Genomic DNA, 26,841 nt, shown 5'->3' with positions numbered 1-26,841 from the left:
TCCGTATTTATAGTAAACTTCTGCTGTTTCACAAAAAGCTGAGTGTTAACATGGAAAGTATGGCATCTTTCCTCTTTGGATTATACCAAAGTAAGCCCATTAATTACTACTGCCTGACCCTACTTAATCCTTCTAGGCATCTTATTTTTATATTGTGGTCCTTTTGTTGATGGTTTTGAAATCTGCTTTTTAAATTGGCTATAAATCTTTAATCTGTTGTAAAGTCTCCAGAGTCTTCACCTTGAAGTAATTCAGTCACTTAACTCCACTGTACTTTCTAGCTATTGCTTTCCTTTTACTGCTACCATTTCTTTATTCTCTACTTCACTATCCCCATCTTGCTGCTGATCTTGCTTTATCATTGGTCACTTCTGATGCCCCAAGTATCCAACAAATCTTTCTCAGACCTCCACCATCTTGACGAGGCAGCTGTAGCACACTGGTGTAGAGCAGCGCTTCCCAACCCTTTTCACATCATGATATACATAAAATGATAATATTCCTGCATTTGGATCCCGATTTCACTCCTCACCAGTTATGTGACTTCACCTCTCTGTTAATCTGTTTCTTCCTATCTGTAAAATGAAGATAATAATATTATCTATTTTGCAGAGTTGTTGTTAGGATTTAGTGAGATAATGCATCAAAAAGTTCTTGGATATTGGTACACCAGTGTTCATGACATCACTATTCAAATAGCCAAAAAAGCTGGAAACAATGCAAATATGCATCAACAGATGAATGGATAAACAAAAGTGGAATATACATACAATGGAATGCTATTCAGCCATAAAAAGAAATGAAATTCTGAAACATCTTACAACATGGAAGAACCTTGGAAACATTATGCTAGAGAAATAATAAGCCAGACAAAAATGGAAAAATATTGTATGATTCCATGTATGTGAAGTACCTAGAATAGGAAAATTCAAGAAACAGAAAGTAGAATAGAGGTTACCAAAGGCTCTGGGAGAGAAGGAGGTAGGGAGTTACTGTTTAATGGGTACAGAGTTTCACTTTGGAATAATGAAAAAGTTCAGGAAATGGATGGTGGTGATGGTTGCACAACAATGTGAATGTACCTAATGCCACTGAATTATATGCTTGAAAATGGCTAAAATGGTACATTCTATCTATGTATATTTTGCCACAATAAAAAAATCACCCCCACAAAAAAAAGCATTCCATCCACTCAATGGAGAATGGGTTGGTGGGAGTAGAAACAGATGACAAGGCACTATGTGGGGGAGCTATTGCAGCAGCTCAGGCCGTAGAGGTTGGTACTCTGACTGCAGGGTGGTGGTGAGAGTGCCCTCATTGTACTTTATCGAGAAGTAAGAAGGAGGTGAGGAATTCAGGGTTTTACAAGGCAGAGTGAATTGCTCACATTCAGTCCAGAGAACTATGAACCATTATCGGGAGAGGGTAAGGGAAGGATGAGGCTAACACTTCTGTGTTTTCCACCTACCAGCCCCTGTGCTGAGTACTTTTATCTTCTGCATCTCCTAAAAGAGATGAACCATCTCCTTTAATTCTCCCACAGCTCTCTGTGCTGCTCTGTCCAAAAGAGTAGCCACCACCCACATGTAACTATTAAGCATTTGAAATGTGGCTAGTCTAAATTGAGTATGCTGAAAGTTTAAAACAAGCACCAGTTTGTAAAGACTGAGTATGGAAAAAAACACTATAATTTTTATATTAGGTACATGTTGACATGATAGTATTTTGGACATATTAGATTAAATAAGATATTTTGTTAAGATTTACCAAAAAAAATCTCTTGGACCAATGCCTGGCACCAAGAAAGTTTTTGATATTTTATTTTGATATTTTATTTTGATATTTTATTTTGAAAGTTTTAAATATTTTTATTTTTGAATTTTTTTTATTGTCTGAAAATTTGACACTATTGATTACCTTCTTTTTGAAACTCTCCTTTGGCATCCATGATATTACACTATTCTTATCCTATTTTTCTGATTGTTATTTGCTTCCTTTTTGTTCCCCATTTTGCTTCTAAACATGAGAATACCACAGGTTAAAGTCTCCTGATCTTCCCTTTTTTCTTCACACACCATCTACTGCTGTCATTGTTAAGATCCTAGAAATGGGAGAAACATCAGCGTGTAGCATGTAAAAGATCAGATGAGCTACATTTCTGTGCTATAATGTGTACATAATGGGTCAGGATAAATATTTATGTTCTGCATTGTTTAAGAGATGGGCTCTGATTTAAAAGACAGCTGTGTAAGCAGTTTAGAAGAGAAGTTTGGCTAAGGTTGGCAATATCTACAGGCAGACGGCTGGCTGTAGTGCGGAAGAAGAAACTATTTGACTAGCAAGCATATCTAAGGTTAAGTCCACTTTCTAGTTGGAAGAGGAAGGATCTCTTTCTATCACTTCAGGATGAAGTGTTCAGTAGTAAGGATGGGAGAGTATGTGATTAAATCTGCTCACATAGCTTGAGTTCATTCCCTACCAAATATTGTTTGTAATCAAGGACTTGGTCAATAAACTCAAAGAGTATCACGTATTCCCTTATGGTTTCTCCAAAATGTGCATCTTCAGTTAGGCTATCTCTTCTTCTCTGCTCTGACAGCAACAGCTGCCATTCCTGCGTGGTTAATATACCTTATTTTCTTATATAGTGTGTCTAAAACCAGCCTTTTGAAACTGTAAGTTCAGGGTTACATGTGTAGGTTTGTTATTTAGGTAAACTTGTGTCATGCGTGTATGTTGTACAGATTATTTTGTCACCCAGGTATTAAGCCTAGTACCCATTAGTTATTTTTCCAGCTCCTCTCCTTCTTCCCACCCTCCTCCCTCCAGTAGGCCCCAATATCTGTTGTTCCTCTTTATGTGTTCATGTGTTCTCATCATTTAGCTCCCACTTATTAGTGAGAAAATGTAGTATTTTGGGTTTCTGTTCCTGTGTCAGTTTGCTAAGGACAATGGCTTCCAGCTCCATCCATGTTCCTGGAAAGGCTGCATAGTATTCCATGGTGTATATGTACCACATTTTCTTTATCCAGTCTGAGCATTTAGGTTGATTCTATGTCTTTGCTATTGTGAATAGTTTGCAGTGAACATATGTATGCACGTGTCTTTATGATAGAACGATTTATATTCCTTTAGGTATATACCCAGTAATGGGATTGCTAGGTCAAATGGTAATTCTGTTTTTAGGTCTTTGAGGAATCGTCACACTGTTCTTTGCAATGGTTGAACCAATTTACACTTCCACTAACAATGTATAAACATTCCTTTTTCTCCACAACCTTGCCAGCCTCTGTTATTTTTTGACTTTTTAATAATAGCCATTCTGACTGGTATAAGATGGTGGTCTCATTGTGGTTTTCATTTGCATTTCTCTAATGATCAGTGATGATGAGCTTTTTTTCTTATGCTTATTGGCCACATGTATGTCTTCTTTTGCAAAGTGTCTGTTCATATCCTTTGCCCACTTTTTAATGCAGTGATTTTTTTTGTAAATGTGTTTAATTTCCTTATAGATCTGGATATTAGACCTTTGTTGGATGCACAGTTTGCAGAAATTTTCTCCCATTCTGTAGATTGTCTGTTTACTCTGTTGTTTCTTTTGCTATGCAGAAGCTCTTAAGTTTAATTAAATCCCATTTGTCAATTTTTGCTTTTGTTGCAATCGCTTTCGACGTCTTCATCATGTAGTATTTGCCCATTCCTATGTCCAGAATGGTATTGCCTAGGTTGTGTGAGGGTTTCAATAGTTTTGGGTTTTACATTTAAGTCCTTACATTTAACTCCATCTTGAGTTGATTTTTCATATATGGTATAACAAAGGGGCCTAGTTTCAATCTTCTGCATATGGCTAGCCAGTTATCCCAGCACCATTTATTGAATAGGGGTTCCTGTCCCCATTGCTTGTTTTTGTCAGCTTTGTTGAAAATAAAATGGTTGTAGGTGTGCAATCTTATTTCCAGGCTCTGTATTCTGTTCCATTGGTCTATGTGTCTGTTTTTGTGCCAGTACCATGCTGTTTTCTTACTGTAGACTTATAGTGTAGTTTGAAGTTGGATGGTGTGATGCCTCCAGCATTATTCTTTTCATTTAGGATTGGCTTGGCTATTTGGGCTCTCTTTTGGTTCCATTTGAGTTGTAAAATAGTTTTTTACAGTTCCGTGAAGAATGTCACTGGTAGTTTGATAGGAATAGCATTGACTCTATAAATTGCTTTGGGCAGTATGGCCATTTTAACAATATTGATTCTTCCTGTCCATGAGCATGGAATGTTTTTCCATTTGTTTGTGTCATCTCTAATTTTAAAACCAGCCTTTAATGTTTTGCTCATGAGCAGCTCTCTCCTGGTCTTCTTTCCTGATTTCTATAACAATCCTGTCATTTCCTTCACTGAACATGCTCAAAGCCTTGGAATTACGTTCAACCCTCCTTTTTCCATTATCCCCACATCTAATCATTTTCCAGTGGTTCTTCATTTCTCTCCCTAATCCCATTGCCTGCCACCACTTTCAACCCTTAGAACTTTCCTTCTAATCTTTGCCATTGTTTCCCAATAGGCAACACTGCCCTTGGTCATGCCCTCTAGTTCTTCCCTTTTTCACAGTACAAACAAATTCATCTTTCTTAAAACGTTATTTTCATAGTGCACATTGCACTGTTTCCATGATGAGAAACTTTCAGTAGCTTTGCATTACATATTATGATTTCCACATTCCTCTGCCTGGCATTGAAGGCCTCTGACAACCCTCACGATCTATCTTCAACCTAACTCCCTATTACCAAATATGCCAAGTGCCCCTAATGAAGTATGTAGTCTACTTGTGATTCTCCTAAGTACAGCTCATACCTCCCTTTGATGAAATGCTGTTTTCTATTTTTTCCCTGTAACAGACTTACTGATCCTTTAAGTCCCAGCTCAAGGGCTTCTTCCTTTGTGTGGCTTTTCCTGAATTTTCAAACAGTAGGTGCCCTTTTACCTAGTTTGCAGGTTAATCCAAAAAGTCAGTTAAAATGGAGATCTGTAAACAAATGATTACTTAACAAATCCTTTAATATAACTTAAAACATAAATGTACATTCATGTGTCAGTCTTCTGTGTAGGGCCAAAGCCTTTGATTATGAAATCAGTCTTTCTTGTATCAGCCATAACTATGTTTCATATTAGTTTTGTTTTCCTTAAAGTTGAGCATGCACTTAAAGATTCTTGCAAAGTAACTCGAATGTAAGAATCCTTCTAGTTTGTCTGATTCCCCCCACCACCCCAAACTTTTGTATTTGCTTTGTCTACACATGGCTTGCCAGAAGTTTTTAATGATTATCTTCTATTGAATTTTACTCACTTTTCCAAAATTGTTCAAAGAAACAACTCCTCTTCTATTTTATAGCTTTAAATAATATGCATAATTTCATAACAACTACAACTGGCATAAACAAGTTTGGGAAAAAAATTAACTGACTCTTGGTAAGCATACAACACAACTGGATACAGTAGAAGTACATCCGTTTTTTAAAAGTTCCATTTTATCCCTGAACTGCCATCATACTATGAGTTACATGGACAACAGAAAATACTGGTTAATCCTGCAAATTGGTTAAGTGTTAGTTAAGTGGTGATCAATTGAGAATTTTTATTATAACACATTTGTTTTATTGAAATGTAATCATTTGTGTGCATTTTTCTACTAGTTCTTAAGAGCAGGATCTGTATTTATAGAGTAGATTCTTCGTAGAAATCTAGTGAAGGAATTGATGTCAGATGGATGGATAGCAATCACACCTATTTGTATACCTTCATACGTTTTTCTCCTCTTAAAATATAATTTCCTTTTAAATTTCTGATTATTTGAATTATGTCCAATCTTCAAAGCCTACCCATGATTTCATTACCTCTATAAACTCCTTCCTAATCCCTTCAGTTAAAAAGTATGTCTTATTTGACACCTCTTGTGGTGCCTTGTATTTTTTAAATTATCATGTATAGTTTCTATCTTTGCCTTTCTTAATTAAGGACCAAGACTATACTGTAGCCTTACAATGCCCTGCACATGGGTTATATCAAATGGATATTTAGTGATGTTCATTGAAAGTCTAGAAAGGTTACTTACTGGGGTGTGGAATTTGTGGTCAGATAAGCCCTATTAGAGTATAGTCACCCATCAGTATCTCTGGGGGATTGGTTCCAGGACTCACGCAGATATCAAAATCTTTGAATACACAAGTCCATTATATAAAATGGTGCAGTATTCGCATATAACCTACATATATCCTCCTGTGTACTCTAAAACTCCTCTAGACTACTTACAATGCAATGTAAATACTATTTAAATAGTTGTTATACTGCATTGTTTACTATTTGCATTATTTTGTATTGCACTTTTTTCCTGAATATTTTCAATTCATGGTTGGTTGAATCCTCAGATGCAGGAACTGTGGAGGTGGAAGGCTGACTGTATTTATTTTTTCAGATTCCCTTTGAAAACTGGCACAGGACAGGGATGCCCTCTCTCACTACTCCTATTCAACATAGTGTTGGAAGTTCTGGCCAGGGCAATCAGGCAGGAGAAGGAAATAAAGGGTATTCAATTAGGAAAAGAGGAATTCAACTTGTCCCTGTTTGCAGACGACATGATTGTATATCTAGAAAATCCCATTGTCTCAGCCCAAAATCTCCTTAAGCTGATAAGCAACTTCAGCAAAGTCTCAGGATACAAAATCAATGTGCAAAAATCGCAAGCATTCTTATACACCAATAACAGACAGAGAGCCAAATCATGAGTGAACTACCATTCACAATTGCTTCAAAGAGAATAAAATACCTAGGAATCCAACTTACAAGGGACGTGAAGGACCTCTTCAAGGAGAACTACAAACCACTGCTCAATGAAATAAAAGAGGATACAAACAAATGGAAGAACATTCCATGCTCATGGGTTGGAAGAATCAATATCGTGAAAATGGCCATACTGCCCAAGGTAATTGGTAGAATTCAATGCCATCCCCATCAAGCTACCAATGACTTTCTTCGCAGAATTGGAAAAAACTACTTTAAAGTTCATATGGAACCAAAAAAGAGCCTGCATTGCCAAGTCAATCCTAAGCCAAAAGAACAAAGCTGGAGGCATCACGCTACCTGACTTCAAACTATACTACAAGGCTACAGTAACCAAAACAGCATGGTACTGGTACCAAAACAGATTTATAGACCAATAGAACAGAACAGAGCCCTCAGAAATAACACCACACATCTACAACCATCTGATTTTGACAAACCTGACAAAAACAAGCAATGGGGAAAGGATTCCCTATTTAATAAATGGTGCTGGGAAAACTGGCTAGCCATATGTAGAAAGCTGAAACTGGATCCCTTCCTTACACCTTATATAAAAATTAATTCAAGATGGATTAAAGACTTACATGTTAGACCTAAAACCATAAAAACCCTAGAAGAAAACCTAGGCACTACCATTCAGGACATAGGCATGGGCAAGGACTTCATGTCTAAAACACCAAAAGCAATGGCAACAAAAGCCAAAATTGACGAATGGGATCTAATTAAACTAAAGAGCTTCTGCACAGAAAAAGAAACTACCATCAGTGTGAACAGGCAACCTACAAAATGGGAGAAAATTTTCGCAACCTACTCATCTGACAAAGGGTTAACATCCGTAATCTACAATGAACTCAAACAAATTTACAAGAAAAAAACCCCATAAAAAAGTGGGCAAAGGACATGAACCGACATTTCTCAGAAGAAGACATTTATGCAGCCAAAAAACACATGAAAAAATGCTCATCATCACTGGCCATCAGAGAAATGCAAATCAAAACCACAATGAGATATCATCTCACACCAGTTAGAATGGCCATCATTAAAAAGTCAGGAAACAACAGGTGCTGGAGAGGATGTGGAGAAATAGGAACACTTTTACATTGTTGGTGGGACTGTAAACTAGTTCAACCATCATGGAAGTCAGTGTGGCGATTCCTCAGGGATCTAGAACTAGAAATACCATTTGACCCAGCCATCCCGTTACTGGGTATATACCCAAAGGATTATAAATCATGCTGCTATAAAGACACATGCACATGTATGTTTATTGCGGCACTATTCACAATAGCAAAGACTTGGAACCAATCCAAATGTCCAACAACGATAGACTGGATTAAGAAAATGTGGCACATATACACCATGGAATACTATGCAGCCATAAAAAATGATGAGTTCGTGTCCTTTGTAGGGACATGGATGAAACTGGAAACCATCATTCTCAGTAAACCATCGCAAGGACAAAAAACCAAACACCGCATGTTCTCACTCATATGTGGGAATTGAACAATGAGAACACATGGACACAGGAAGGGGAACATCACACTCCAGGGACTGTTGTGGGGTGAGGGGAGGCAGGAGGGATAGCATTAGGAGATAAACCTAATGCTAAATGACGAGTTAATGGGTGCAGCACACCAACATGGCACATGGATACATATGTAACAAACCTGCACATTGTGCACATGTACCCTAAAACTTAAAGTACATTAAAAAAATAAAATAAAAATAAGTAATTTGTCATTTACAGATAAGACATAACTCTAAATAATTTGGCTATTAATGTTAAACAAATAGTAATTTCAAACCTTTGAGATTGTGACAAGGACAAATAGACCTGAGTTCAAATCATGACTTTGCCAATTACTAGTTCTGTCCTTGGATAGATCATATAATCTCTTTTAGTTCTAGTTTTCTTACTACTAAAATCTAAAAATAGAGATTTTTGGTTTTTAGAGCTGTTTTCACAGCAAGCAAGTAATGTGAGCATTACTTATAGAATACTTTCAAGAAATAAAGTTAGTCACAATACAAACTAGGATTTCCATGGGTTAGCACATGAAAAGCGTTTTGTTTCTAGAAAACAGTGTAGATTATTAGACCAAAAAATTATAGTATAAACAAGAATCTTCACTGATATAACACCTCATTCCATCAGATTTTCTTTTTGGAGTTAGCAAGATTACTAGTGGAGAACTCAATGAAAGCTATTGTTCCTGCTCCACATAGTATTATCAGTCTTGAATGTGGCTGCTTTTCCAGGAACAATTTTTGTTCTGCATCACCTTTTATTAACTAACGTATTTGCATATGAATTTAAGATATATAAATGGCTTTGCCAAATGAAGTTGCACCTGAAGGTTATCTACTTCTTTTCAGTGAGACCAGCCTGCAGATTTCTTTGCCCAGACACATAAAAATAAAATAAGAAACCCTCTGTATTGAAGTTGAAGTATTGTCAATTTAATAAAAATACTCAGACTTTGTTTTTTCTTTGCAGCTGCCTGTCAAAAAGGAAGCCATCATTCTTTCTAACAGTCTAAGTATAAGTGAGTGTCCCAGAATTGAATTTTTACAACAAAAGCACAAAGATGAGAAGAAAAACTCTCTTAAGCATGAGCTCTTCAGACATGGTAAATACAAATATTCCATGTTTCTGAACTTTTAAATTCTAAGTCTTCAAATTCATTAATTATTTTCATATCATTTCTGATACTTGGTTTTATCAACCAAAGAGATGTTCTTCAAACCATTTTATTTCATATTTACCAATGTAATAATACATGACTTTCTCATCATTAATTTAGCCACACTTTTAACAGATACTTACTAAGTGATTATTATGTCAGCATTAAGAGGAACATTTGTTACTCAGATGTTTAATTCAACTTTTCAGGGACATTTTTCACAGTCTGCTTTTGTTCATTATGTTGTCACAAAAACTCAGCATATATATATATATATATGCTACACACACACACACACACACACACCAAATTCACAGGAAATAGAAAAGAATTTGGCCCATATATGTGATAATTATATAATAATTATATAAAGTACCCTGGAAGGTAGGCGTTATTTGTCCTGAATCATCATAATGTAAGATGATAAGAAAACCTAGATTTAAGTTAAAATTAGCTAAAGACAAATTGGCAAGTGTATGGATTGCTTTATAACTTGTCTTATATAAGATAATTTTTTGATAATTCATTCATAGTTACCAGTACTTCATTTGCAGCTTGAATATGTAGAAATATAAGTACACAAACCAACTTATAGGACACTTCTGGGAGAGATTCCCTGGTACCCATGGATTGGGGAAAAAGACTATAGCTCATCATGTCCTTCTTGCCTCACCCTCTTCCACTGTACGTTCTTTAGTTCCACAAGTATTTATTGAATACTTATTGTGTGTTAGGCACTGGAAGGGATACAGTCTATACAAACTAGACAGTTTCATCTTTATGGTGCTTATAAATATTAATAATCAAATAAATATAAAATCATAGTTATCATATAGGAGCTATAAACATGAAGTATTAATGCATAGTACCAAAGAATGTATAATATGGAGAATAGATCAGGTCAGGGAGTAAGGAACACCTATTCTTTAGTCTCAACCACACAACCTACTAAAGCAGGGTGTCCAAACCCTGGCCACAGACTGGTTGCAGTTTGTGGCCTGTTAGGAACCTGGCCACACAGCAGGAGGTGAGCAGGGGACAAGTGAGCAAAGCTTCATCTGTATTTACAGCCACTCCCCAACATTCACATTACCACATGAGCTCTGCCTCCTGTCACATCAGTGGCAGCATTAGATTCTTATAGGGGCGTGAACCCTATTGTGAACTGCATGTGCGAGGGATCTGGGTTGTGTGCTCCTTATGAGAACCTAATGCCTGATGATATGTCACTTGTCTCCCAACACCCCCAGATGGGACCATCTAGATGCAGGAAAACAAGCTCAGGGCTCCCACTGATTCTACATTATGGTGAGTTATATAATTATTTCATTATATGTTACAATGTAATAATAATAGAAATAAAGTACACAATAAATATAATACACTTGAATCATCCTGAAACCATCCTCCCATCCCCAGTCTGCGGGAAAATTGTCTTCCATGAAACCAGTCCCTGGTGCCAAAAAGGTTGGTGACCACTGTACTAAAGATTGGGTAGTCAGAAATTGGGTTAACTTAATTCTATAAGAATGACATTCTAGGTTCCAGATTGCTAAGATGAATCATTCTGAACTAAACTATATGTGTTTTGCAGTTTTTTATCCAGTTAATAATAATTATAAAATTAAGCAGGTTATTGAGTCTAGAAAGAACTCCTTAACTCCTTACTGAAAAAACCTTTTATTCTAAGAAATACCTCACTATGTTCTTCTAGATTCTTCTGGAATGTTTTCCAAAACAATTAGTTTCTCCTAATTTACATTTTATATCTTGTACATAGTAAAAACAAACAAAATTCATTTGAACATTTTATGTATTATGATTATAAATTATGTTTTTAGATTCTTGACTTTAGGATTTAATGAATCCCAAGGATCCTTAAGAATATAAAGGAAAATGAAATGTTTATTCATTAAGTAGACATATATTGAGTGCCTCCTACCATCTAAGATATGTGCTAGGTGCTACTCAACTTTTACCCAGTTAACAACAACCAAAATTTATTTTTAACTACTTAAAAAACCTTGCCAAATTAATGTGTTCTTTCCTTCTCCCTCTTCTGTAAAGCTTTGCTTGATATAATCACACAACACCTCTTTTATAATCATTTCATTTATTCAACAAATATTTGTTGAGCATCTATTTTGGATCGAGCAATATGCTATGCGGTGTACAGTAGCAAACAAGAGAGCCAGCATCTCTGCCTTTACAGAACATACAGTTTAGTCTTGGGCCAATAAAGAAGGTTATGTTGGAAAATTATTAAAGTTAATTATTCTTAAGAATTACTTCTGTTTTTTTATATTTAGGCATCCTCCTCATTACAAAAGTTTTCCTTGGCCAGAGTGTTCAGGCCTATGAAAAAGAATCCATCAGTCAATCCAACTATCCAATGGTTAATTCAGTGTTCATTCCTCGGAAATATTTACTAAGTATGTCTGTCGTAAAGATTAATGTGGTTTTATCTCTCTGAATGAAAAATGTTTGTGTTTAATACGGATACTCACAGTTTTATTTCTACTTAACAAAGTTTGTAGAATTTTCTACAAAAATCTGTTACTAGCCACTGATAATTTTTATATTCCCTACCTCAAAGACATTTATACAAGTTGGGGGTAGATAATCTGGCAAATTTTAATGTAATTATGTATTTGTGTGTGTGTGTGTGTGTGTGTGTTCATTTTCAAAGAATTAAAAAGACCACCCAACGTTTAAGAAGAGTTTTAGAGAAATACGTTTGTCAAAATTACATGGCCACACATTGAATAGAAAAGTGAAAAAGTATGAAAAGGAAAAGGATATGAATAAAATTAAGCACTACTACTAGTCTATGTAGTGAAAGGATGACTAGTAAGTATTTATATAATTAAAAAGCTAAAGTGGAAAGGATGAAAGAAGAAATCCTCAATAATATAACTGTTGCAAGTTACTGAGTTTGTTATTTATTAAAAATGAAAGAAAAAATCTTCAATAATATAACGGTTGCAACTTATCGAGTTTGTTATTTATTAAATTATGTAAGAATGAAAAAGTATGTTTCAATTTGAGGAAATGTGCTTGCTTTGCTTGTTTTTGTTTCTACTCTAGATTCTGTCATGGGACAAAGAAACTGTGATTGCAGTGTTCGGCAGTGCAAGTGGTTTGTCTTTGATCATGACCTTGTTTTGCCAGAATATGTTGTTGAATTTGAGTATATTACAATGGTATGAATTGTTACGTATTTTTAAAGACTAGAATTCCTTAAATGGGAACAGAGTACTAATTTGAAGCTCAATAATGCTATGTCAAGTTTATATTATGTGCATGTGTGTATAATTCTTATTTTGTGAATAACTTAATTTTCAAAACAAGTCATTATGACAACTAATATTTTTTAGGCAAATAATAAAATGATTAATACATGGCTGTACTCTCACTGGAAAAGATTCAGTCTACTTTGAAGATTCAGAATACACTGAAACTACATTGAAGAATAAACATGAAAATTTGCCCTCACTTTAACCTCACTGCCATTCTCTTTCACCAGGGAATCCACTGTTAACAGTTTTATGGGTTTGCTTTCAATCCTTTTTCTACGCATTTACATATATAATAACAGATACCATTTGACATAGTAGAAACAAGGTCTAAGTATTCTGTGATTTTTTTGCCTTAAACAATATGTTTTGAACATATTTCCACTTTAGTACATATAGATGGGTATTTCATTATTTTGGTGGCTGCATATTATTCAGTAATACTAATTTATTTAACTATTCTCCTGTTGATATATTGTGTCCATATTTATTATTTAAAATAATATTTCAGTGAACATCATTGTAGATGTATCTTTATACAAATATGGAAGTTTCTCTACAGGATAGATTTGTAGAAAACTTGGAGAGTCAAAGGATATATGCATCTTAAATTTTGTTAGATTTTGCCAAATTCTCTCCACAAACACTTGACTGTTTTACAAATTTCCAAGTGTGTGTGACAGTGCATGTCTCATTACATTTGCCAACACAAGATGTTATCAGTCTCTTTTGGCCACTATGGCGGGCAAAAAACAAGATATTTTATTTTTTCATATGCTTAAGATTATTTAGAGTTGTATGAACCAACTGTTATATCTTTTGACCATTTTCTATTAAACTCTGTCTTTCTTGTATTCATTGGGAAAATCCTTACATACAGTCTGGATTTTAGTACTTTATCTTAGCCCAGACATGGTGGCTCATGCCTGTAATCCCAGGAGTTCAAGGTGAGAGGATTGCTTGAGCCCAGGAGTTTGAGACCAGCCTGGGCAACATAGTGAGACCTTGTATCTACAAAAAAAAATTTAAAAATTTAAAAAATTAAAAATAATTTATCTTATATATGTTGCAAATATTTTCTGTCACTTGCCTTTTAATTTTAAGAAAAACTCGGCCGGGTGCAGTGGCTCACGCCTGTAATCCCAGCACTTTAGGAGGCCAAGGCGGGCAGGTCACGAGGTGGGGAGATCGAGACCATCCTGGCTGACCATCCCTGTCTCTACTAAAAATACAAAAAATTAGCCGGGCATGGTGGCAGGCGCCTGTAGTCCCAGCTACTCGGGAGGCTGAGGCAGGAGAATGGCGTGAACCTGGGAGGCAGAGCTTGCAGTGAGCAGAGATCTCACCACGGCATTCCAGCCTGGGCGACAGAGCGAGACTCCGTCTCAAAAACAAAAAAAAAAAAAAAAAGAAAAAAAGAAAAACTCATCATTTTAATTTGTAATTCACAAGTTAATTTTTAAGAGGTCAGCTCTCTCAGTCTTATCCTGTATGGATTCTGAATTTTATGTCTTATGTCAAAAAGCCTGTAATAAATATTCTTTATTTTCTTACAATACTTATATAACTTGTTTTAAAGGTTTTAGCTTTTTTAATCCATCTAGAAATTGTTTTGTGGTGTATGAGGTAGAAAGGTGGTCAAACAATTTTTTTTAAATGAATAAATACTTATTTAGGCATTATCTTTTCTGCTCTACTTTGAAATACAATCTTTATTGTTAAAATTATTTGCATATATTAGGAATCTGTCTATATGAATCTATTCTGTTCCATTGAGCTCTTTCATCTAATTTTGGATCACTATCATATTTGTTTTGGTTATTACAAACTTCATATATCTTGAGATGTGATAGGGCAAATCCCCTTCCTCTGTCCTCACTCATCTTTTTAAACTTTTTTTTGATTATTCTTAAACAGTATCTTTTTCCAAATAAAATTTAGAATAGCTTGTCAAGCTCTATTTTAAAATCCTATTAAAATATGATTGAAATTATATTGAATTTAAAACTTAATTTGGTGTGAACTGACTACTTTGCCGTATTGGACTTCTTGTTCTAGGAACATGATAATCTATCTACTCCATTTACTCAGGTCCTCTCTTACAGTTTTCTTTATATAGGTCTCCAACATTTCTTATTAAGTTTAGTTCTGGGCATTTATATTTTATATTGCTATAATGAATGGGATTATATTAGTCAAGTATGGCTTTAGCAAAAGATACAGAAACCCAGACAAACAGTAAACAGATAGAAGTTCATTTAACCCACATAACAACTCAAGAGATGGGCAATACCTGGCATTTGTGACCATTCAATGATGTCAGCAAAGACCTTGGTTCCATCATCCTCCTGCTTGCCACTTTATGAGCTCTTTCAATGTGATGATTCAGTTCTTTCTTCTCTTCTGGAAAGTTTGCTTCTCTTAGTTCCTTGGTTATTTCTTCTCTTCCATTCTCTATTAGGCCCTCTGGAACACCCTCTTAGTTAAATATTGGATGTTCCAAATTGATCCTTCATGCCTTTTAATTTTTTCTCTTCTATTTTATACTCTATTTTAAAATTATTTGTTTTGAAATATTTTCTCAGTCTTAGCTTCCACATTGCTAATTTGATCTGCTACCATATCCACTTGGTTCTCAGTGTATTTACTAAATTTTTATTTTAATAATTGTTTTTATTTTAGCTTTGAAGTGTGTGTCCATTTCTTTTCCATAGCAGCTTATTCTTTTATCATAGATACTTATTGTCCTAGATTTTTAAAAATTCTCTGATGAAGTATTTTGGTTTCTTCTAGAACCAGTTCCATTTGTTTATGTGGCTCTTGCTCATTCATCCACAATTCTTACCATAATTACTGAATTACCTGATAATTAAGGTTCTTTGTTCAAGTTTCTCTGGATCTGATTTTAAAAGTGTTTATCTCCTGCATATTTTTTAGCCAGAGGTTACATTTCTGATCCTATTTACCTGTCAATTCAGTTCTTTCTGATTATGTGTCCCAATTTCTAGGCTTTTGTAGATACCCTCTTCACTGTTATGAAATATTTTAAAATTATCTTTTGCCAGTTTCAAGAAATTTTCAGTGGGTGGGAATAGATACACCATGCATAGCCTACAATTTTAATCTGCTCTCATAGATGTCCTAATGTGATTCTGATAATCACAGGTATGACTGTATAACTAAAAATGTCAACTCATCTTTTCTACATAGCTTGTTTGTTTTTCAAAATGATAAATACAGCAACTGACTTTGCAATATTTTTAATACTTTTTTTAGGTCAAGGCACCCTCATTTTCTGTATTCAACAATGCTATTCTAGAAGAAAGCAAAAAAACCCCAGAAGGATCAGTATTTTCCAAGGATTTGAAATTTGATGATGAAGTTATAAAAATGGAGCCCAGAATCAAGGCCCGACCAAAACTGATTAGTTTGGATGATAAAACAATATTTTCCCTTGCAAAGACTAGCGTGTACAGTCATATTGTGGTGAGTATTGTGAGGAATACAGCTTTGAGACAGGAATCTTGAATTTGGAATCAGAATCTAGCACATGAAGTCAAAAGATACTAAACTGCCTGTCTGATGATGCCGGGTACAATGCTACCTAAAGTGCCCATTTCTCATTTTCTACATGGATTAAATCAGTGCTCTCTAGTAGTAATATAATGTGAACTACATATGTATTCTCTAGTGGCTATGTTTTTAAAAGTTTTTTTTAAAAAGTAAAATTAATTTTAATAATACATTTTATTTAACTGAAATATCTTAGTTTGTTTTCTATTTCTATAACAAAATACCACAGACTGAGTAATTTATAAAGAAAATACGTTTATTTAGCTCATCTTTCTAGAGGCTGGGACATCCAAGAGGATGGTGCCTGCATCTGGGGAGGGCCTCTTGCAGTGTCATAAAATGGCAGTGGGCATCACATGGCAAGAAGGCAAGAGCAAGAGAGCCAGAGAGAGCTGATTTTATAACAAATTTACTCCCAAGATAATAGACCCACTCCTCTGAAAGTGACATTAATCCATTCATGAAGGCAGAGGGATTAAGTTTCCAATATATGAACTTTTGCAGGACAATTTCAAACTATAGCACCTGCATATCTAAAATATTATCATGTTAACATGGAACCAGTATGAATATTCATTAATGAGGTAATTTCATCCTAACTCTTAATTCTGAAGTATATTTTACACTCTGAACACATTAACACTAGTCACATTTCAAGTGCTCAATAGCCATTTGAGGTGGCCTTCCAATTAGCAAGGGATTTTATTCCTGAATAACCAATCAGCTCTCTTTAGTAAGATAAAGGCAGATAAGTTTTAAATAAGCTTCTAGAATTAATCAACACAGAATATGAGATCTTTACAAAATTAATCAACAGAAATCAGGTTACTTACTAAAGTGACTTACTTTATGCTGAGACAATTCTACTGAGATATTAGGCCTACTTCTATGTCTGACTTTTAGATGTGTTCATTTCAGATCTGCTGCTACCACTCTATCCAAACTACTATAGTTTTTGACCTAGACTATTACCCCAGCCTTCCAACCAGATTCTCTGTACTCTACTATTGCAATATTGCACAACTCCAGAAGGCAAAATTCACATTATATTCTCTTTAGTGTGCCCTTTGGGTGTCATTCATTATATAACTGAATAGAACTCAATATAAGATAAGGGGAGTAGGATGCCTCTAGAGTTACGCAACAGAGGCCCTGTCCTGTGTCTGTAAATGTACAGCATAATAAGAACAATCTTCTGGCTGACAGTACAGAGAAATTATTATTTCTGCACTATAATATCTAGATTTACTATTTTAGTAAGAAATTAGTTTACCTGCATCAAAAACATCAATTTAGTGGAGGAAACAGATAGGTGAACACATGTAGGAAGCTCAGAGTTACTGGGAGAGATTTATAGAAAGAGGTGAGCTTTGAGTGGATTTTTGAAGGACATGAGAAATTTAGTTGTTTACATCTTCCAGACAGAGAAAATATTCTTATTGTAGAAACATGGTTTTGAAAGATCCAGATGTCTTCAGGGAACACTGAAAAATTTAGTATACCTAGAATATAGTGTTACAATGGTGGAGGGTAAAGATGTAGGTTGGAATTCAAGAAAGACACATGAAGCCAGGGCTGGAAGAGTATGAGGTTGTAGCCAAATTAGGATGGATTTTGGAAGCCAAATTTAAAAGTTTAGATTCTTCTGTTTAAGGAACAGACTCTCTTTAAAGACCCTAACTTGGGCAGCTTGTGCAGGGAATTAACTGAAATCAGACTGGTAGTATGGAAATTCAGTAGAAAACTATTGCATTATCCATAGGAAAAATCCATTCATTTCTTCATTGGATAACCAGAAAACCAGCTGCACCATTACACCACCACTACCACTGCCTAAGTCTGCTAAGGCACTGATAGTGGTGATATAATGGTGTGGCCTGTTTGAGAAACAGTTCTACAAACAAATGTATAAAGAAACGAGGGAAAGCGGGTGATCAACAGTATGTTAGATAGTGAAGCTCTTTATCAGACACATAGGGAAGATGAATTCAGTTGTGGACATGTTAAATGTAAGGTTTCTGCAGAATATATCATGGATGATACCCATATGTGACTTGTAAAATCACTAGTCTGCATAAATTGGCCCTTAACAATTTTAGCTAATTTTGACAGCTATTAGAAATTTAATTGTTTCTCCCTTCTAGGAATTTCGTTATGTCCACAATATAAGGCATAAGATGGTGGTGGTGAATGAAGATAGCTGGGAGATAGATACTCGATACTGTAGTCAGTTGCATTAATACATTGTCTTGTGCCCTTGTTTATTTTGCAAGCTATACATAAATACAGTCTTGGTATAAAGACAGAAAAACATATAGGCATCAGGAGCTCTCCTTTAGTATAAATGTGTAATAATATTTGTTTTTATATAGCCTAGAATGAAATGGACAAGAAAAGTCTGGGCCAAATTCTGATGTAGGTGTTGTCTTAAACAATCTCCCACCTCCTCCTTTGACCTTCTGTCCTTCTACTTCAGCACCTTCAGCCTTTCTTCTTTGGTTCGGTGCCCTCATACATTTTCCTGCCATCTCTCTTGTGTGAGGTATCCTACCTGATACCCCAAATCTTTAGGATCTCCATTGTTCACTGGTTAGCCTGAGAAATAGATCTACCCTAATAAATATCTTAACACATGTATTTATTTTCTAAAAAGAATTTCATGCCAATTGCTGATAAACTTAGACCAAGTTAGAAATCATATTAATCAAGAACCAGGTCTAGTGATACTATTACAAATTATTTATCTTTTAACATCATAGATTAGATTTTTTTCTTATTGGCTGTTTCTTAATGCTATTTAAAATAACTGCTTTCTTATTTTGTAGTATATTGGCTCAAATAATTGTTCTAAACATTTTAGATATCCACACTTCAGTTTGATGTAGAATGTAACCTGTATTATTTTTTAATGTATATTTTATTTTACTTCAGAGTCTGAATCTACATGGAAACAGCTTGAGTAAATTGAGAGATCTCTCCAAGTTAACAAGACTTCGAAAACTAAATATTAGCTTTAATGAATTTACCTGTTTAGATGATGTATACCACTTGGTAAGAACTGTTCCTTTGAATCTAAAAAAGTGAAACTCATAGAAGCAGAAAGTAGAGTGGTGGTTATCAGGGCCTAAGGGCCAGGGGAAATGGGGAGATATTGGTCAAAGGGTATAAACTTTCAGTTATAAATTAGACAAGTTCTAGGTATCTAATGCACAGCAAGTGTGGTGATGGATGCGTTAATTTGATTGTGGTAATCATTACACAGTTATATCAAATCATTACATTGTACACCTGGAACATATTCAAATTTATTCTGCCAATTTAATATTTTTTAAAAACTGTGCTGAGTCTGGGCACACTGCCCAGGAGTTAGGCCTGCTCCCAAAGGAATAGCTATAAAATAAAAAGAAAAAATGTTGGTGCAGAAAAAAGATCATGAAGTCAGAGGACAAATGATAAATTGGAATAAGTATTTGAAAAAAGAACTGTCCTTTTGAAAATATTAATGTAAAATAAAATAATTAACGGATAAATTATTTTTGTAATTATGGCTTCATATCTACCATTTACAAGATTATACAGCCTAAGTCAGCCTAAATACATATACTGTATTATGTTACTTTCTCTAAAACAGGTCTTAGGTTGAACTTTTGTTTGCAGACCAAATCCGTACCAGTGGTCATATCTCATTTCTCTCTACTTTAAAATGAATATATTAAAATAACTTCTCAAATTTGTTTTTAAAATGTACTTTGGTGTAATTTCCATTTTTTTCTACTCTTGTTTTCCCACTCTTCTTTCTGTCTTTCTCATGAATCCCTATTTCTTTTTCATTTTGTAGTTCACCACTTCACATCTCAAGATAGTCAGTTCCCCCCATCTGCTCATCCAGGTTGTTATTTCTATTCCTTTCTGTCTTGTCCTTTGACCTGAATATCACATGCATAGATCTTGTTGAATTTGTGTTTGCCTTCTCGTATATCACAGGACAATACAGGAATGCACATATACACATAGGCATGGATCTTGTCTGGCTTTTATTTTGTTATATATCATATAACGAAAATAATTACATATGTGGTTCTAGAACTTCAACCCAGCATCCCCTGTTTACATGGGTTCCAGGTCACTCACTTATCTCTTCAGAATATATCATCATTTTCAGCTCTTATTCATTCTCTATTCCAGCTTCTTGCTAATATATCAAAGCCTTTACATTATTTCTTCTACCATTGTAATGGGAGCTGTTTTTTTTACTTATTGGCATTAGGTTTAGATTTAGTGTTAAACTCACTTCCTTTTTCTTTTGGTGGGCCCAAGCCCTTTTAAGTAAGTAGAATCCCTGATAGTCTGGATTCAGTATGCAACTGAGGGAAAAAGGTATTTTAAAAGAGGTTTCAGGACTGTATGTAGATTGTTGGTATTTTTATTTTTTCTATTTATTTGCCGGCACTTCCAAAAGTTACGACAGTCATTATAATTTTGCTTAGGCACAGATTTAAAGAGTAAACTCATTCAAGACACTTAGATAGAGAGTGAGCTTAGCCAGCTGCCCAGCATTTATTTTGCCATGTGGTGGTGGTGTTCACCTTTAATACAAAAATTATTTTCATTATCATAGCCTCACAGTCTACTTGTTAAATGACTATTACCATAGTCATTTTACAGAGAAGGGAACTGGGTAAGTTTTATGCCAAAGTGGTATTTTCAAATTTTAGGATGAGTAAAGGTGGCTCGATATAGACCTTTCAAATGTCAAGTCTCTAAAAATGATTATAAGGATATTAGAGGTGGCCAGAGAGAGGAGAAACTCTACATGGATGTCTATGTGTAGTTTTCATCTTTTTATTATAAAGTAAAACACAGATACAGAGAATTACATGCTATATATATGGCTTAGTACATTGTTGTAAGGTGAAAATGCTTGTAATCAGCACCCAGATCAAGAAATAAAATTTTGCCACCTAGGGCAAAAGCCTCTTCTATGTGCCTCATGCATTCCTCTCTCCACAAGAAATCATTATCTTAACCTCTGTAGTAATCATCTTCCTGGATTTTTTCCTGATAGTTCTGTCACCCAAATGTACATCCCTATCACAATAGTTTGGTTTTGCCATTTTTAAAAAATGTAACTGCATTTTTTTTGTTGCTTTTGGCAACCAGTTACATTATTTGTAACAACCTGTTATCATTACAGAAGAAGTTTATATGCATTGTATAAAAACAGAAAATGTAGGCCAACAACAAAACATTCTCACCACCCAGAGATCAACCTTAACATCTTTGTACTCTGTCTTTTAAGTCTCTTTTAATTGATAGATTTCCCTTCCATTTCCCATAGTTTATCTCTAGAAATACTTGAGCCATTCGACCCAAAGAGTTTCCAGCAGCCTGGGATTTGCTTACTTAAGATCCATCCCTATATGCCTCCCATCTTCTATACTTCCTGCAAATTGGCAAGTGGATCCAGAGATAGGATCAGACCCAGGTTCCATTTTTCTGGCAAAACTAATGTTTGACAAGATTGTAGGAGACACATGATATCTTACTGTCTCACTTGTGTGAAGCCAAAAGCCATTATTACTTAATGCCGTTGGGGATTACAAAATGGTGATATTCTTATTCTATCATTATTTCATTTATTATTTGGAATACTTTTACAAAGAGACATTTCTCATTATCATTTTATTTCCCAGTGGTAGCATTCACATAGAAAGTACAGAATAGATGCTTATCCACCAGTTTTCAAGATAATGAATTTGTTCCTTATCATTTCCCAAAGTGAGCAACTCTTGCTTTAATAACAGTATGAATGCAGGGACTTAACCATATTTGATTATATTCAATCCATTGTAATTTTTATCATGGTTGAAGCTCAGATTGTCTCATCTTTAACCAATGGGAGCTTTTCAAAGTTAACTTCTTTTGCCTTGACCCTAATGGCCTTTGATAGCTTATTTGACATTGGTATAAAAAGATGTTCCATACACATCTTATATATTTTCTGTTGCAGACACAGTATCAGCCATGTCTTCAAGAAACCTTAGTTTCTTTTAGAGAGAAGTGGTCATTCAGAAACACAATCCAATTTGTCATCATTTCTAGGTATTTTCACTGGACTGAACTTGTCGGAAGAGATATGAATATATGTGTGCATGTGTGTTGCATGCATGCACGCATGTGTGTGTATAAATAACCTCATGAATTTTTTTTTTTTTTTTTTTTTTTTTTTTTTTTTTTTTTTTTTTTTTTTTTGGGACGGAGTCTTGCTGTGTCACCCAGGCTGGAGTGCAGTGGCGCGATCTCGGCTCACTGCAAGCTCCGCCTCCCGGGTTCAGGCCATTCTCCTGCCTCAGCCTCCCGAGGAGCTGGGACTACAGGCGCCCGCCAACACGCCCGGCTAATTTTTTGTATTTTTAGTAGAGACAGGGTTTCACCGTGTTAGCCAGGATGGTCTCGATCTCCTGACCTCGTGATCCGCCCGCCTCGGCCTCCCAAAGTGCTGGGATTACAGGCTTGAGCCACCGCGCCCGGCCACCTCATGAATTTTTTATACTTCCAATTCAGGTTCAAGACCACAAAGCTTTTAACTTCTTGTCTATTACTTACATATATATACTTTTCTCATACCAAGAATCCTGATTCTTAAGGATAAAAGATGATAGAATATTTAATAATTACTCATTGTTTTATCTACTATCGTACACACAACAGTGTCATAATGACAGTACTTATACTATTATCAATATCATTTACTGGAAAGATTTTCTAAAAATTTTGTGTATGTTCTTCCCATTCTTCCCCATTTTAAAAAATAATTAAAATAATTATACTATAACTATATTGTCACCGCATGTAGCCTTATGCTCTTTACACTCTCCCTTTTAATTCATTGGTAATTGTATATTTACTTCTCATCACCAGTCTTTATTTTGGTATCTTTCTAAACATTTTGATTGTCTGAAATAGATCCTATTACAGATCATCAGGAAGGGCTTATAGGAATAATATCCCTTCAGTTACTGAATGTTAATAACAGTTTAGCTATGTCCTTTATACTTGAAAGGTGGTTTTGCTAAATACAAAATCTTTGGCTCACAATTTATTTTTTGGGGCATCTTAAATGTTACTTCATTTTCTTCTATCACGAAGTATTGTTGTAGAAACTCTGATGAGAATGTATGATTTTTTTTAACCTTTATAAGTCACAAGATTTTCTTCCTTCTAGATGGCCAAATAATTTTTTTAGTTTTCTTTAAAGTCTAATAAGTTTACTAGCATTTGTCTTGGTGTTGGTTGTTCTGGGTTGTTTTTTTCAGATTCACAGTATGATCTTCCAATATGTAGTTTAAAATCTTTTTTTCTTTCAGGAAAGATGTTTTAAATTTGATTTTTTTTTTAGCAATTTTTCTGTTTCCTTGCTTTTGTCTCCTTCTTCAGGGACTCCCATTATCCATATGTGAAATCTTCTTTATCATCAGTATTTGTCACTTTCTCTTGAATCCTTTTTGTCTCTTCATTCATTTCTTATCTTAAATTTTTTTTTACTTTTTCACCTTGTATTTCTCTTAAAAGTGTTATCTATTTTTTATTCCCTCTTGGATATGACTAATTTAGTGTTTATTTCTTAAATTATTATTTCATTTCATTGTTTCTGGGTCCTTTGACTCCACGTCTTAAAACAGATTTTTCGTTTTTGTAATTCAGATTTATATTGTTATTTTATGTCTCATATCATTCTTAACATCTTTTAGTTTGTTTTAAAACGGTAGGTTAATAGTCATGATATGTTTCTTGAGCATATTTTTCTGGTGTACTTTTTTTGCTAGCAGCAATATTAACCTCTGTCTTCCCCCTCTCCACACTCCCACCATAGCTTTGTCTTGAATTTGACCTCAGTACTTTTCTCTGCTCATTTGTAAGTGAAATCAGTTTTTCTTAACTTTTAAAATGAGGTAGGGTTCAGGAAAGTTTTTCTAACTTCACAGATCTTCCTCTTCTGTTGTTTATATGTACCGTTTAAAAATTGTAATGCTTACTCTCTGAGATCTTTTTGGCTCTATTCCAATCCTCCACTTTAGTCTAGACCTTCTTCTTCTTTTCTTTTTTTTTTTTTTTTTTTTTTTTTTTTTTTTTTTTTTTTTGAGACAGAGTTTCGCTTTTGTTGCCCAGGATGGAGTGCAGTGGTGCAATCTCGGCTCACCGCAACATCCACCTCCTGGATTCAAGTGATTCTCCTGCCTTGGCCTCCCGAGTAGATGGGATTACAGGTGCATACCACCACACCCAGCTAACTTTGTATTTTTAGTAGAGATGAGGTTTCTCCATGTTAGTCAGGCTTGTCTTGAACTCCCGACTTCAGGTCATCTGCCCGCCTCGACCTCCCAAAGTGCTGGGATTACAGGCGTGAGCCACTGTGCCCAGCCTAGATCTTTTTTATTCACCTCTCTTGTCCTTATCCTGTTTAATTTTGAGTTTAGCTCCAGCAGTTTCTTCTATGAGAAGGAGTCTGTCTTGAAGACAGTCCTAGTGGAATAGTTTTTAGATTCATAGGGGCTCGACCGCTCCAGGGACTGCTTTCTTCAGACCTTTCTTTTTTCTTTTTCTTTTTTCATTTTTAGACAGGGTCTCACTCTGTCACCCAGGCTGGAATGCAATGGCATAATCATAGAGTGCACTGCAGCCTCAACTTCCTGGGCTCAAGTGATCCCCTTGCCTCAGCCTCCTGGGTAGCTGGAACTACAGGTGCTTGCCACCACACCCTGCTAATTAAAAAAAAAAAACAATTTTGTAGAGATGGGGTTTCACTATGGTGCCTAGGCTGGTCTCAAACTACTGGTCTCAGGCAATTCTCCTGCCTCAGCCTCCCAAAGTGCTGGGATTACAGGAGCCACTGTACCAGGCCCCTTCAGACCTTTTTACCGTGGATCCCATGTACTCATTTGGTATTGAAGAGAACAAAACTCCTCCCTATTTCAATTGTTGTAAATTGGTCTCCACACATTCCAGTGAATATTTGTTGACTGTTTTGGGGCTCTCCTGTTTTCAGGTCCATCAGATGCTGCCCTGACATTTCCTTCTTCTCCCACATGAATACCATGCAGGTCTTGTGTTGGTGGTGGTTTATCTCTACCAACTTCTTTTGGAGCCCATAGAGCAACCTTGTCATGTAGTTCTGTTATAAACGTTGTCCATGAAAATTTGGTTTTATCTATTTGCTCTGTTTTTATGTGTGGAATCACAGCATTTGAAGACTTCTGTTGCCTCTGCCTCTATATTCTCTAATACTTGGTTTTATATACATGTTTACTATTATGTTTATTCCAGTATCATAAAAGGTTATGATCTAATTTAATCACTCACTTATAATTCCTATCTTTTAAGTTTTTAAATTTGCTTTGGGATACTCATCTTTACTGTCATTTTCCTTAAGTGTGTACTAAAATGGACAATTTCTATGCCCTTCTTGCATGCTTCTCATATAAATGAGGTAAGTTGGTTCTACTACATTGTAGAAAGTAAATGTATCGGGGCAGAGCCAAGATGGCCGAATAGGAACAGCTCCAGTCTACAGCTCCCAGCGTGAGCGATGCAGAAGACGGGTGATTTCTGCATTTCCAACTGAGGTACCGGGTTCATCTCACTGGGGAGTGTTGGAAAGTGGGTGCAGGACAGTGGGTGCAGCACAGCAAGCGTGAGCCAAAGCAGGGCGAGGCATTGCCTCATCCAGGAAGTGCAAGGGGTCCGAAAATTCCCTTTCCTAGTCAAAGAAAGGTGTGACAGATGGCATCTGGAAAATCGAGTCACTCCCACCCTAATATTGCGCTTTTCCAATGGTCTTGGCAAACGGCACACCAGGAGATTATATCCCACACCTGGCTCGGAGGGTCCTACACCCACAGAGCCTCGCTCATTGCTAGCTTAGCAGTCTGAGATCAAACTGCAAGGCAGCAGCGAGGCTGGGGGAGGGGTGCCCGCCATTGCCCAGGCTTGAGTAGGTAAACAAAGCAGCCCGGAAGCTCGAACTGGGTGGAGCCCACCGCAGCTCAAGGAGGCCTGCCTGCCTCTGTAGACTCCACCTCTGGGGGCAGGGCATTGCCAAACAGAAGGCAGCAGAATCCTCTGCAGACTTAAATGTCCCTGTCTCACAGCTTTGAAGAGAGTAGTGGTTCTCCCAGCACGCAGCTGGAGATCTGAGAACGGACAGACTGCCTCCTCAAGTGGGTCCCTGAACCCTGAGTAGCCTAACTGGGAGGCACCCCCCAGTAGGGGCAGACTGATACCTCACATGGCCAGGTACTCCTCTGAGACAAAACTTCCAGAGGAATGATCAGGCAGCAACACTTGCTGTTCACCAATATCCGTTGTTCTGCAGCCTCCACTGCTGATACCCAGGCAAACAGGGTCTGGAGTGGACCTCCAGCAAACTCCAACAGATCTGCACCTGAGGGTCCTGACTGTTAGA

General features: G+C 35.9%; 1 protein-coding gene across 2 annotated transcripts in view; it reads left to right on the top strand.

Moving 5' to 3' along the window:
* LRRC9 (leucine rich repeat containing 9) overlaps positions 1-26,841 on the top strand; it is a 145,593-nt gene that overhangs the window by 41,895 nt on the left and 76,857 nt on the right. For both annotated transcript variants that reach the window (XM_055289184.1, XM_055289185.1), the window contains exons 13-17: positions 9,324-9,456; positions 11,820-11,942; positions 12,598-12,713; positions 16,083-16,292; positions 19,311-19,430. In XM_055289184.1, coding sequence (XP_055145159.1) covers positions 9,324-9,456; positions 11,820-11,942; positions 12,598-12,713; positions 16,083-16,292; positions 19,311-19,430 — 702 coding nt within the window. The remainder of the gene's footprint in view (positions 1-9,323; positions 9,457-11,819; positions 11,943-12,597; positions 12,714-16,082; positions 16,293-19,310; positions 19,431-26,841) is intronic.

The sequence above is a fragment of the Symphalangus syndactylus genome, chromosome 8 (genome assembly GCF_028878055.3).
Source record: "Symphalangus syndactylus isolate Jambi chromosome 8, NHGRI_mSymSyn1-v2.1_pri, whole genome shotgun sequence".
NCBI classification, from domain to species: domain Eukaryota; kingdom Metazoa; phylum Chordata; class Mammalia; order Primates; family Hylobatidae; genus Symphalangus; species Symphalangus syndactylus.
This window is presented reverse-complemented; position numbering and strand designations above follow the sequence as displayed.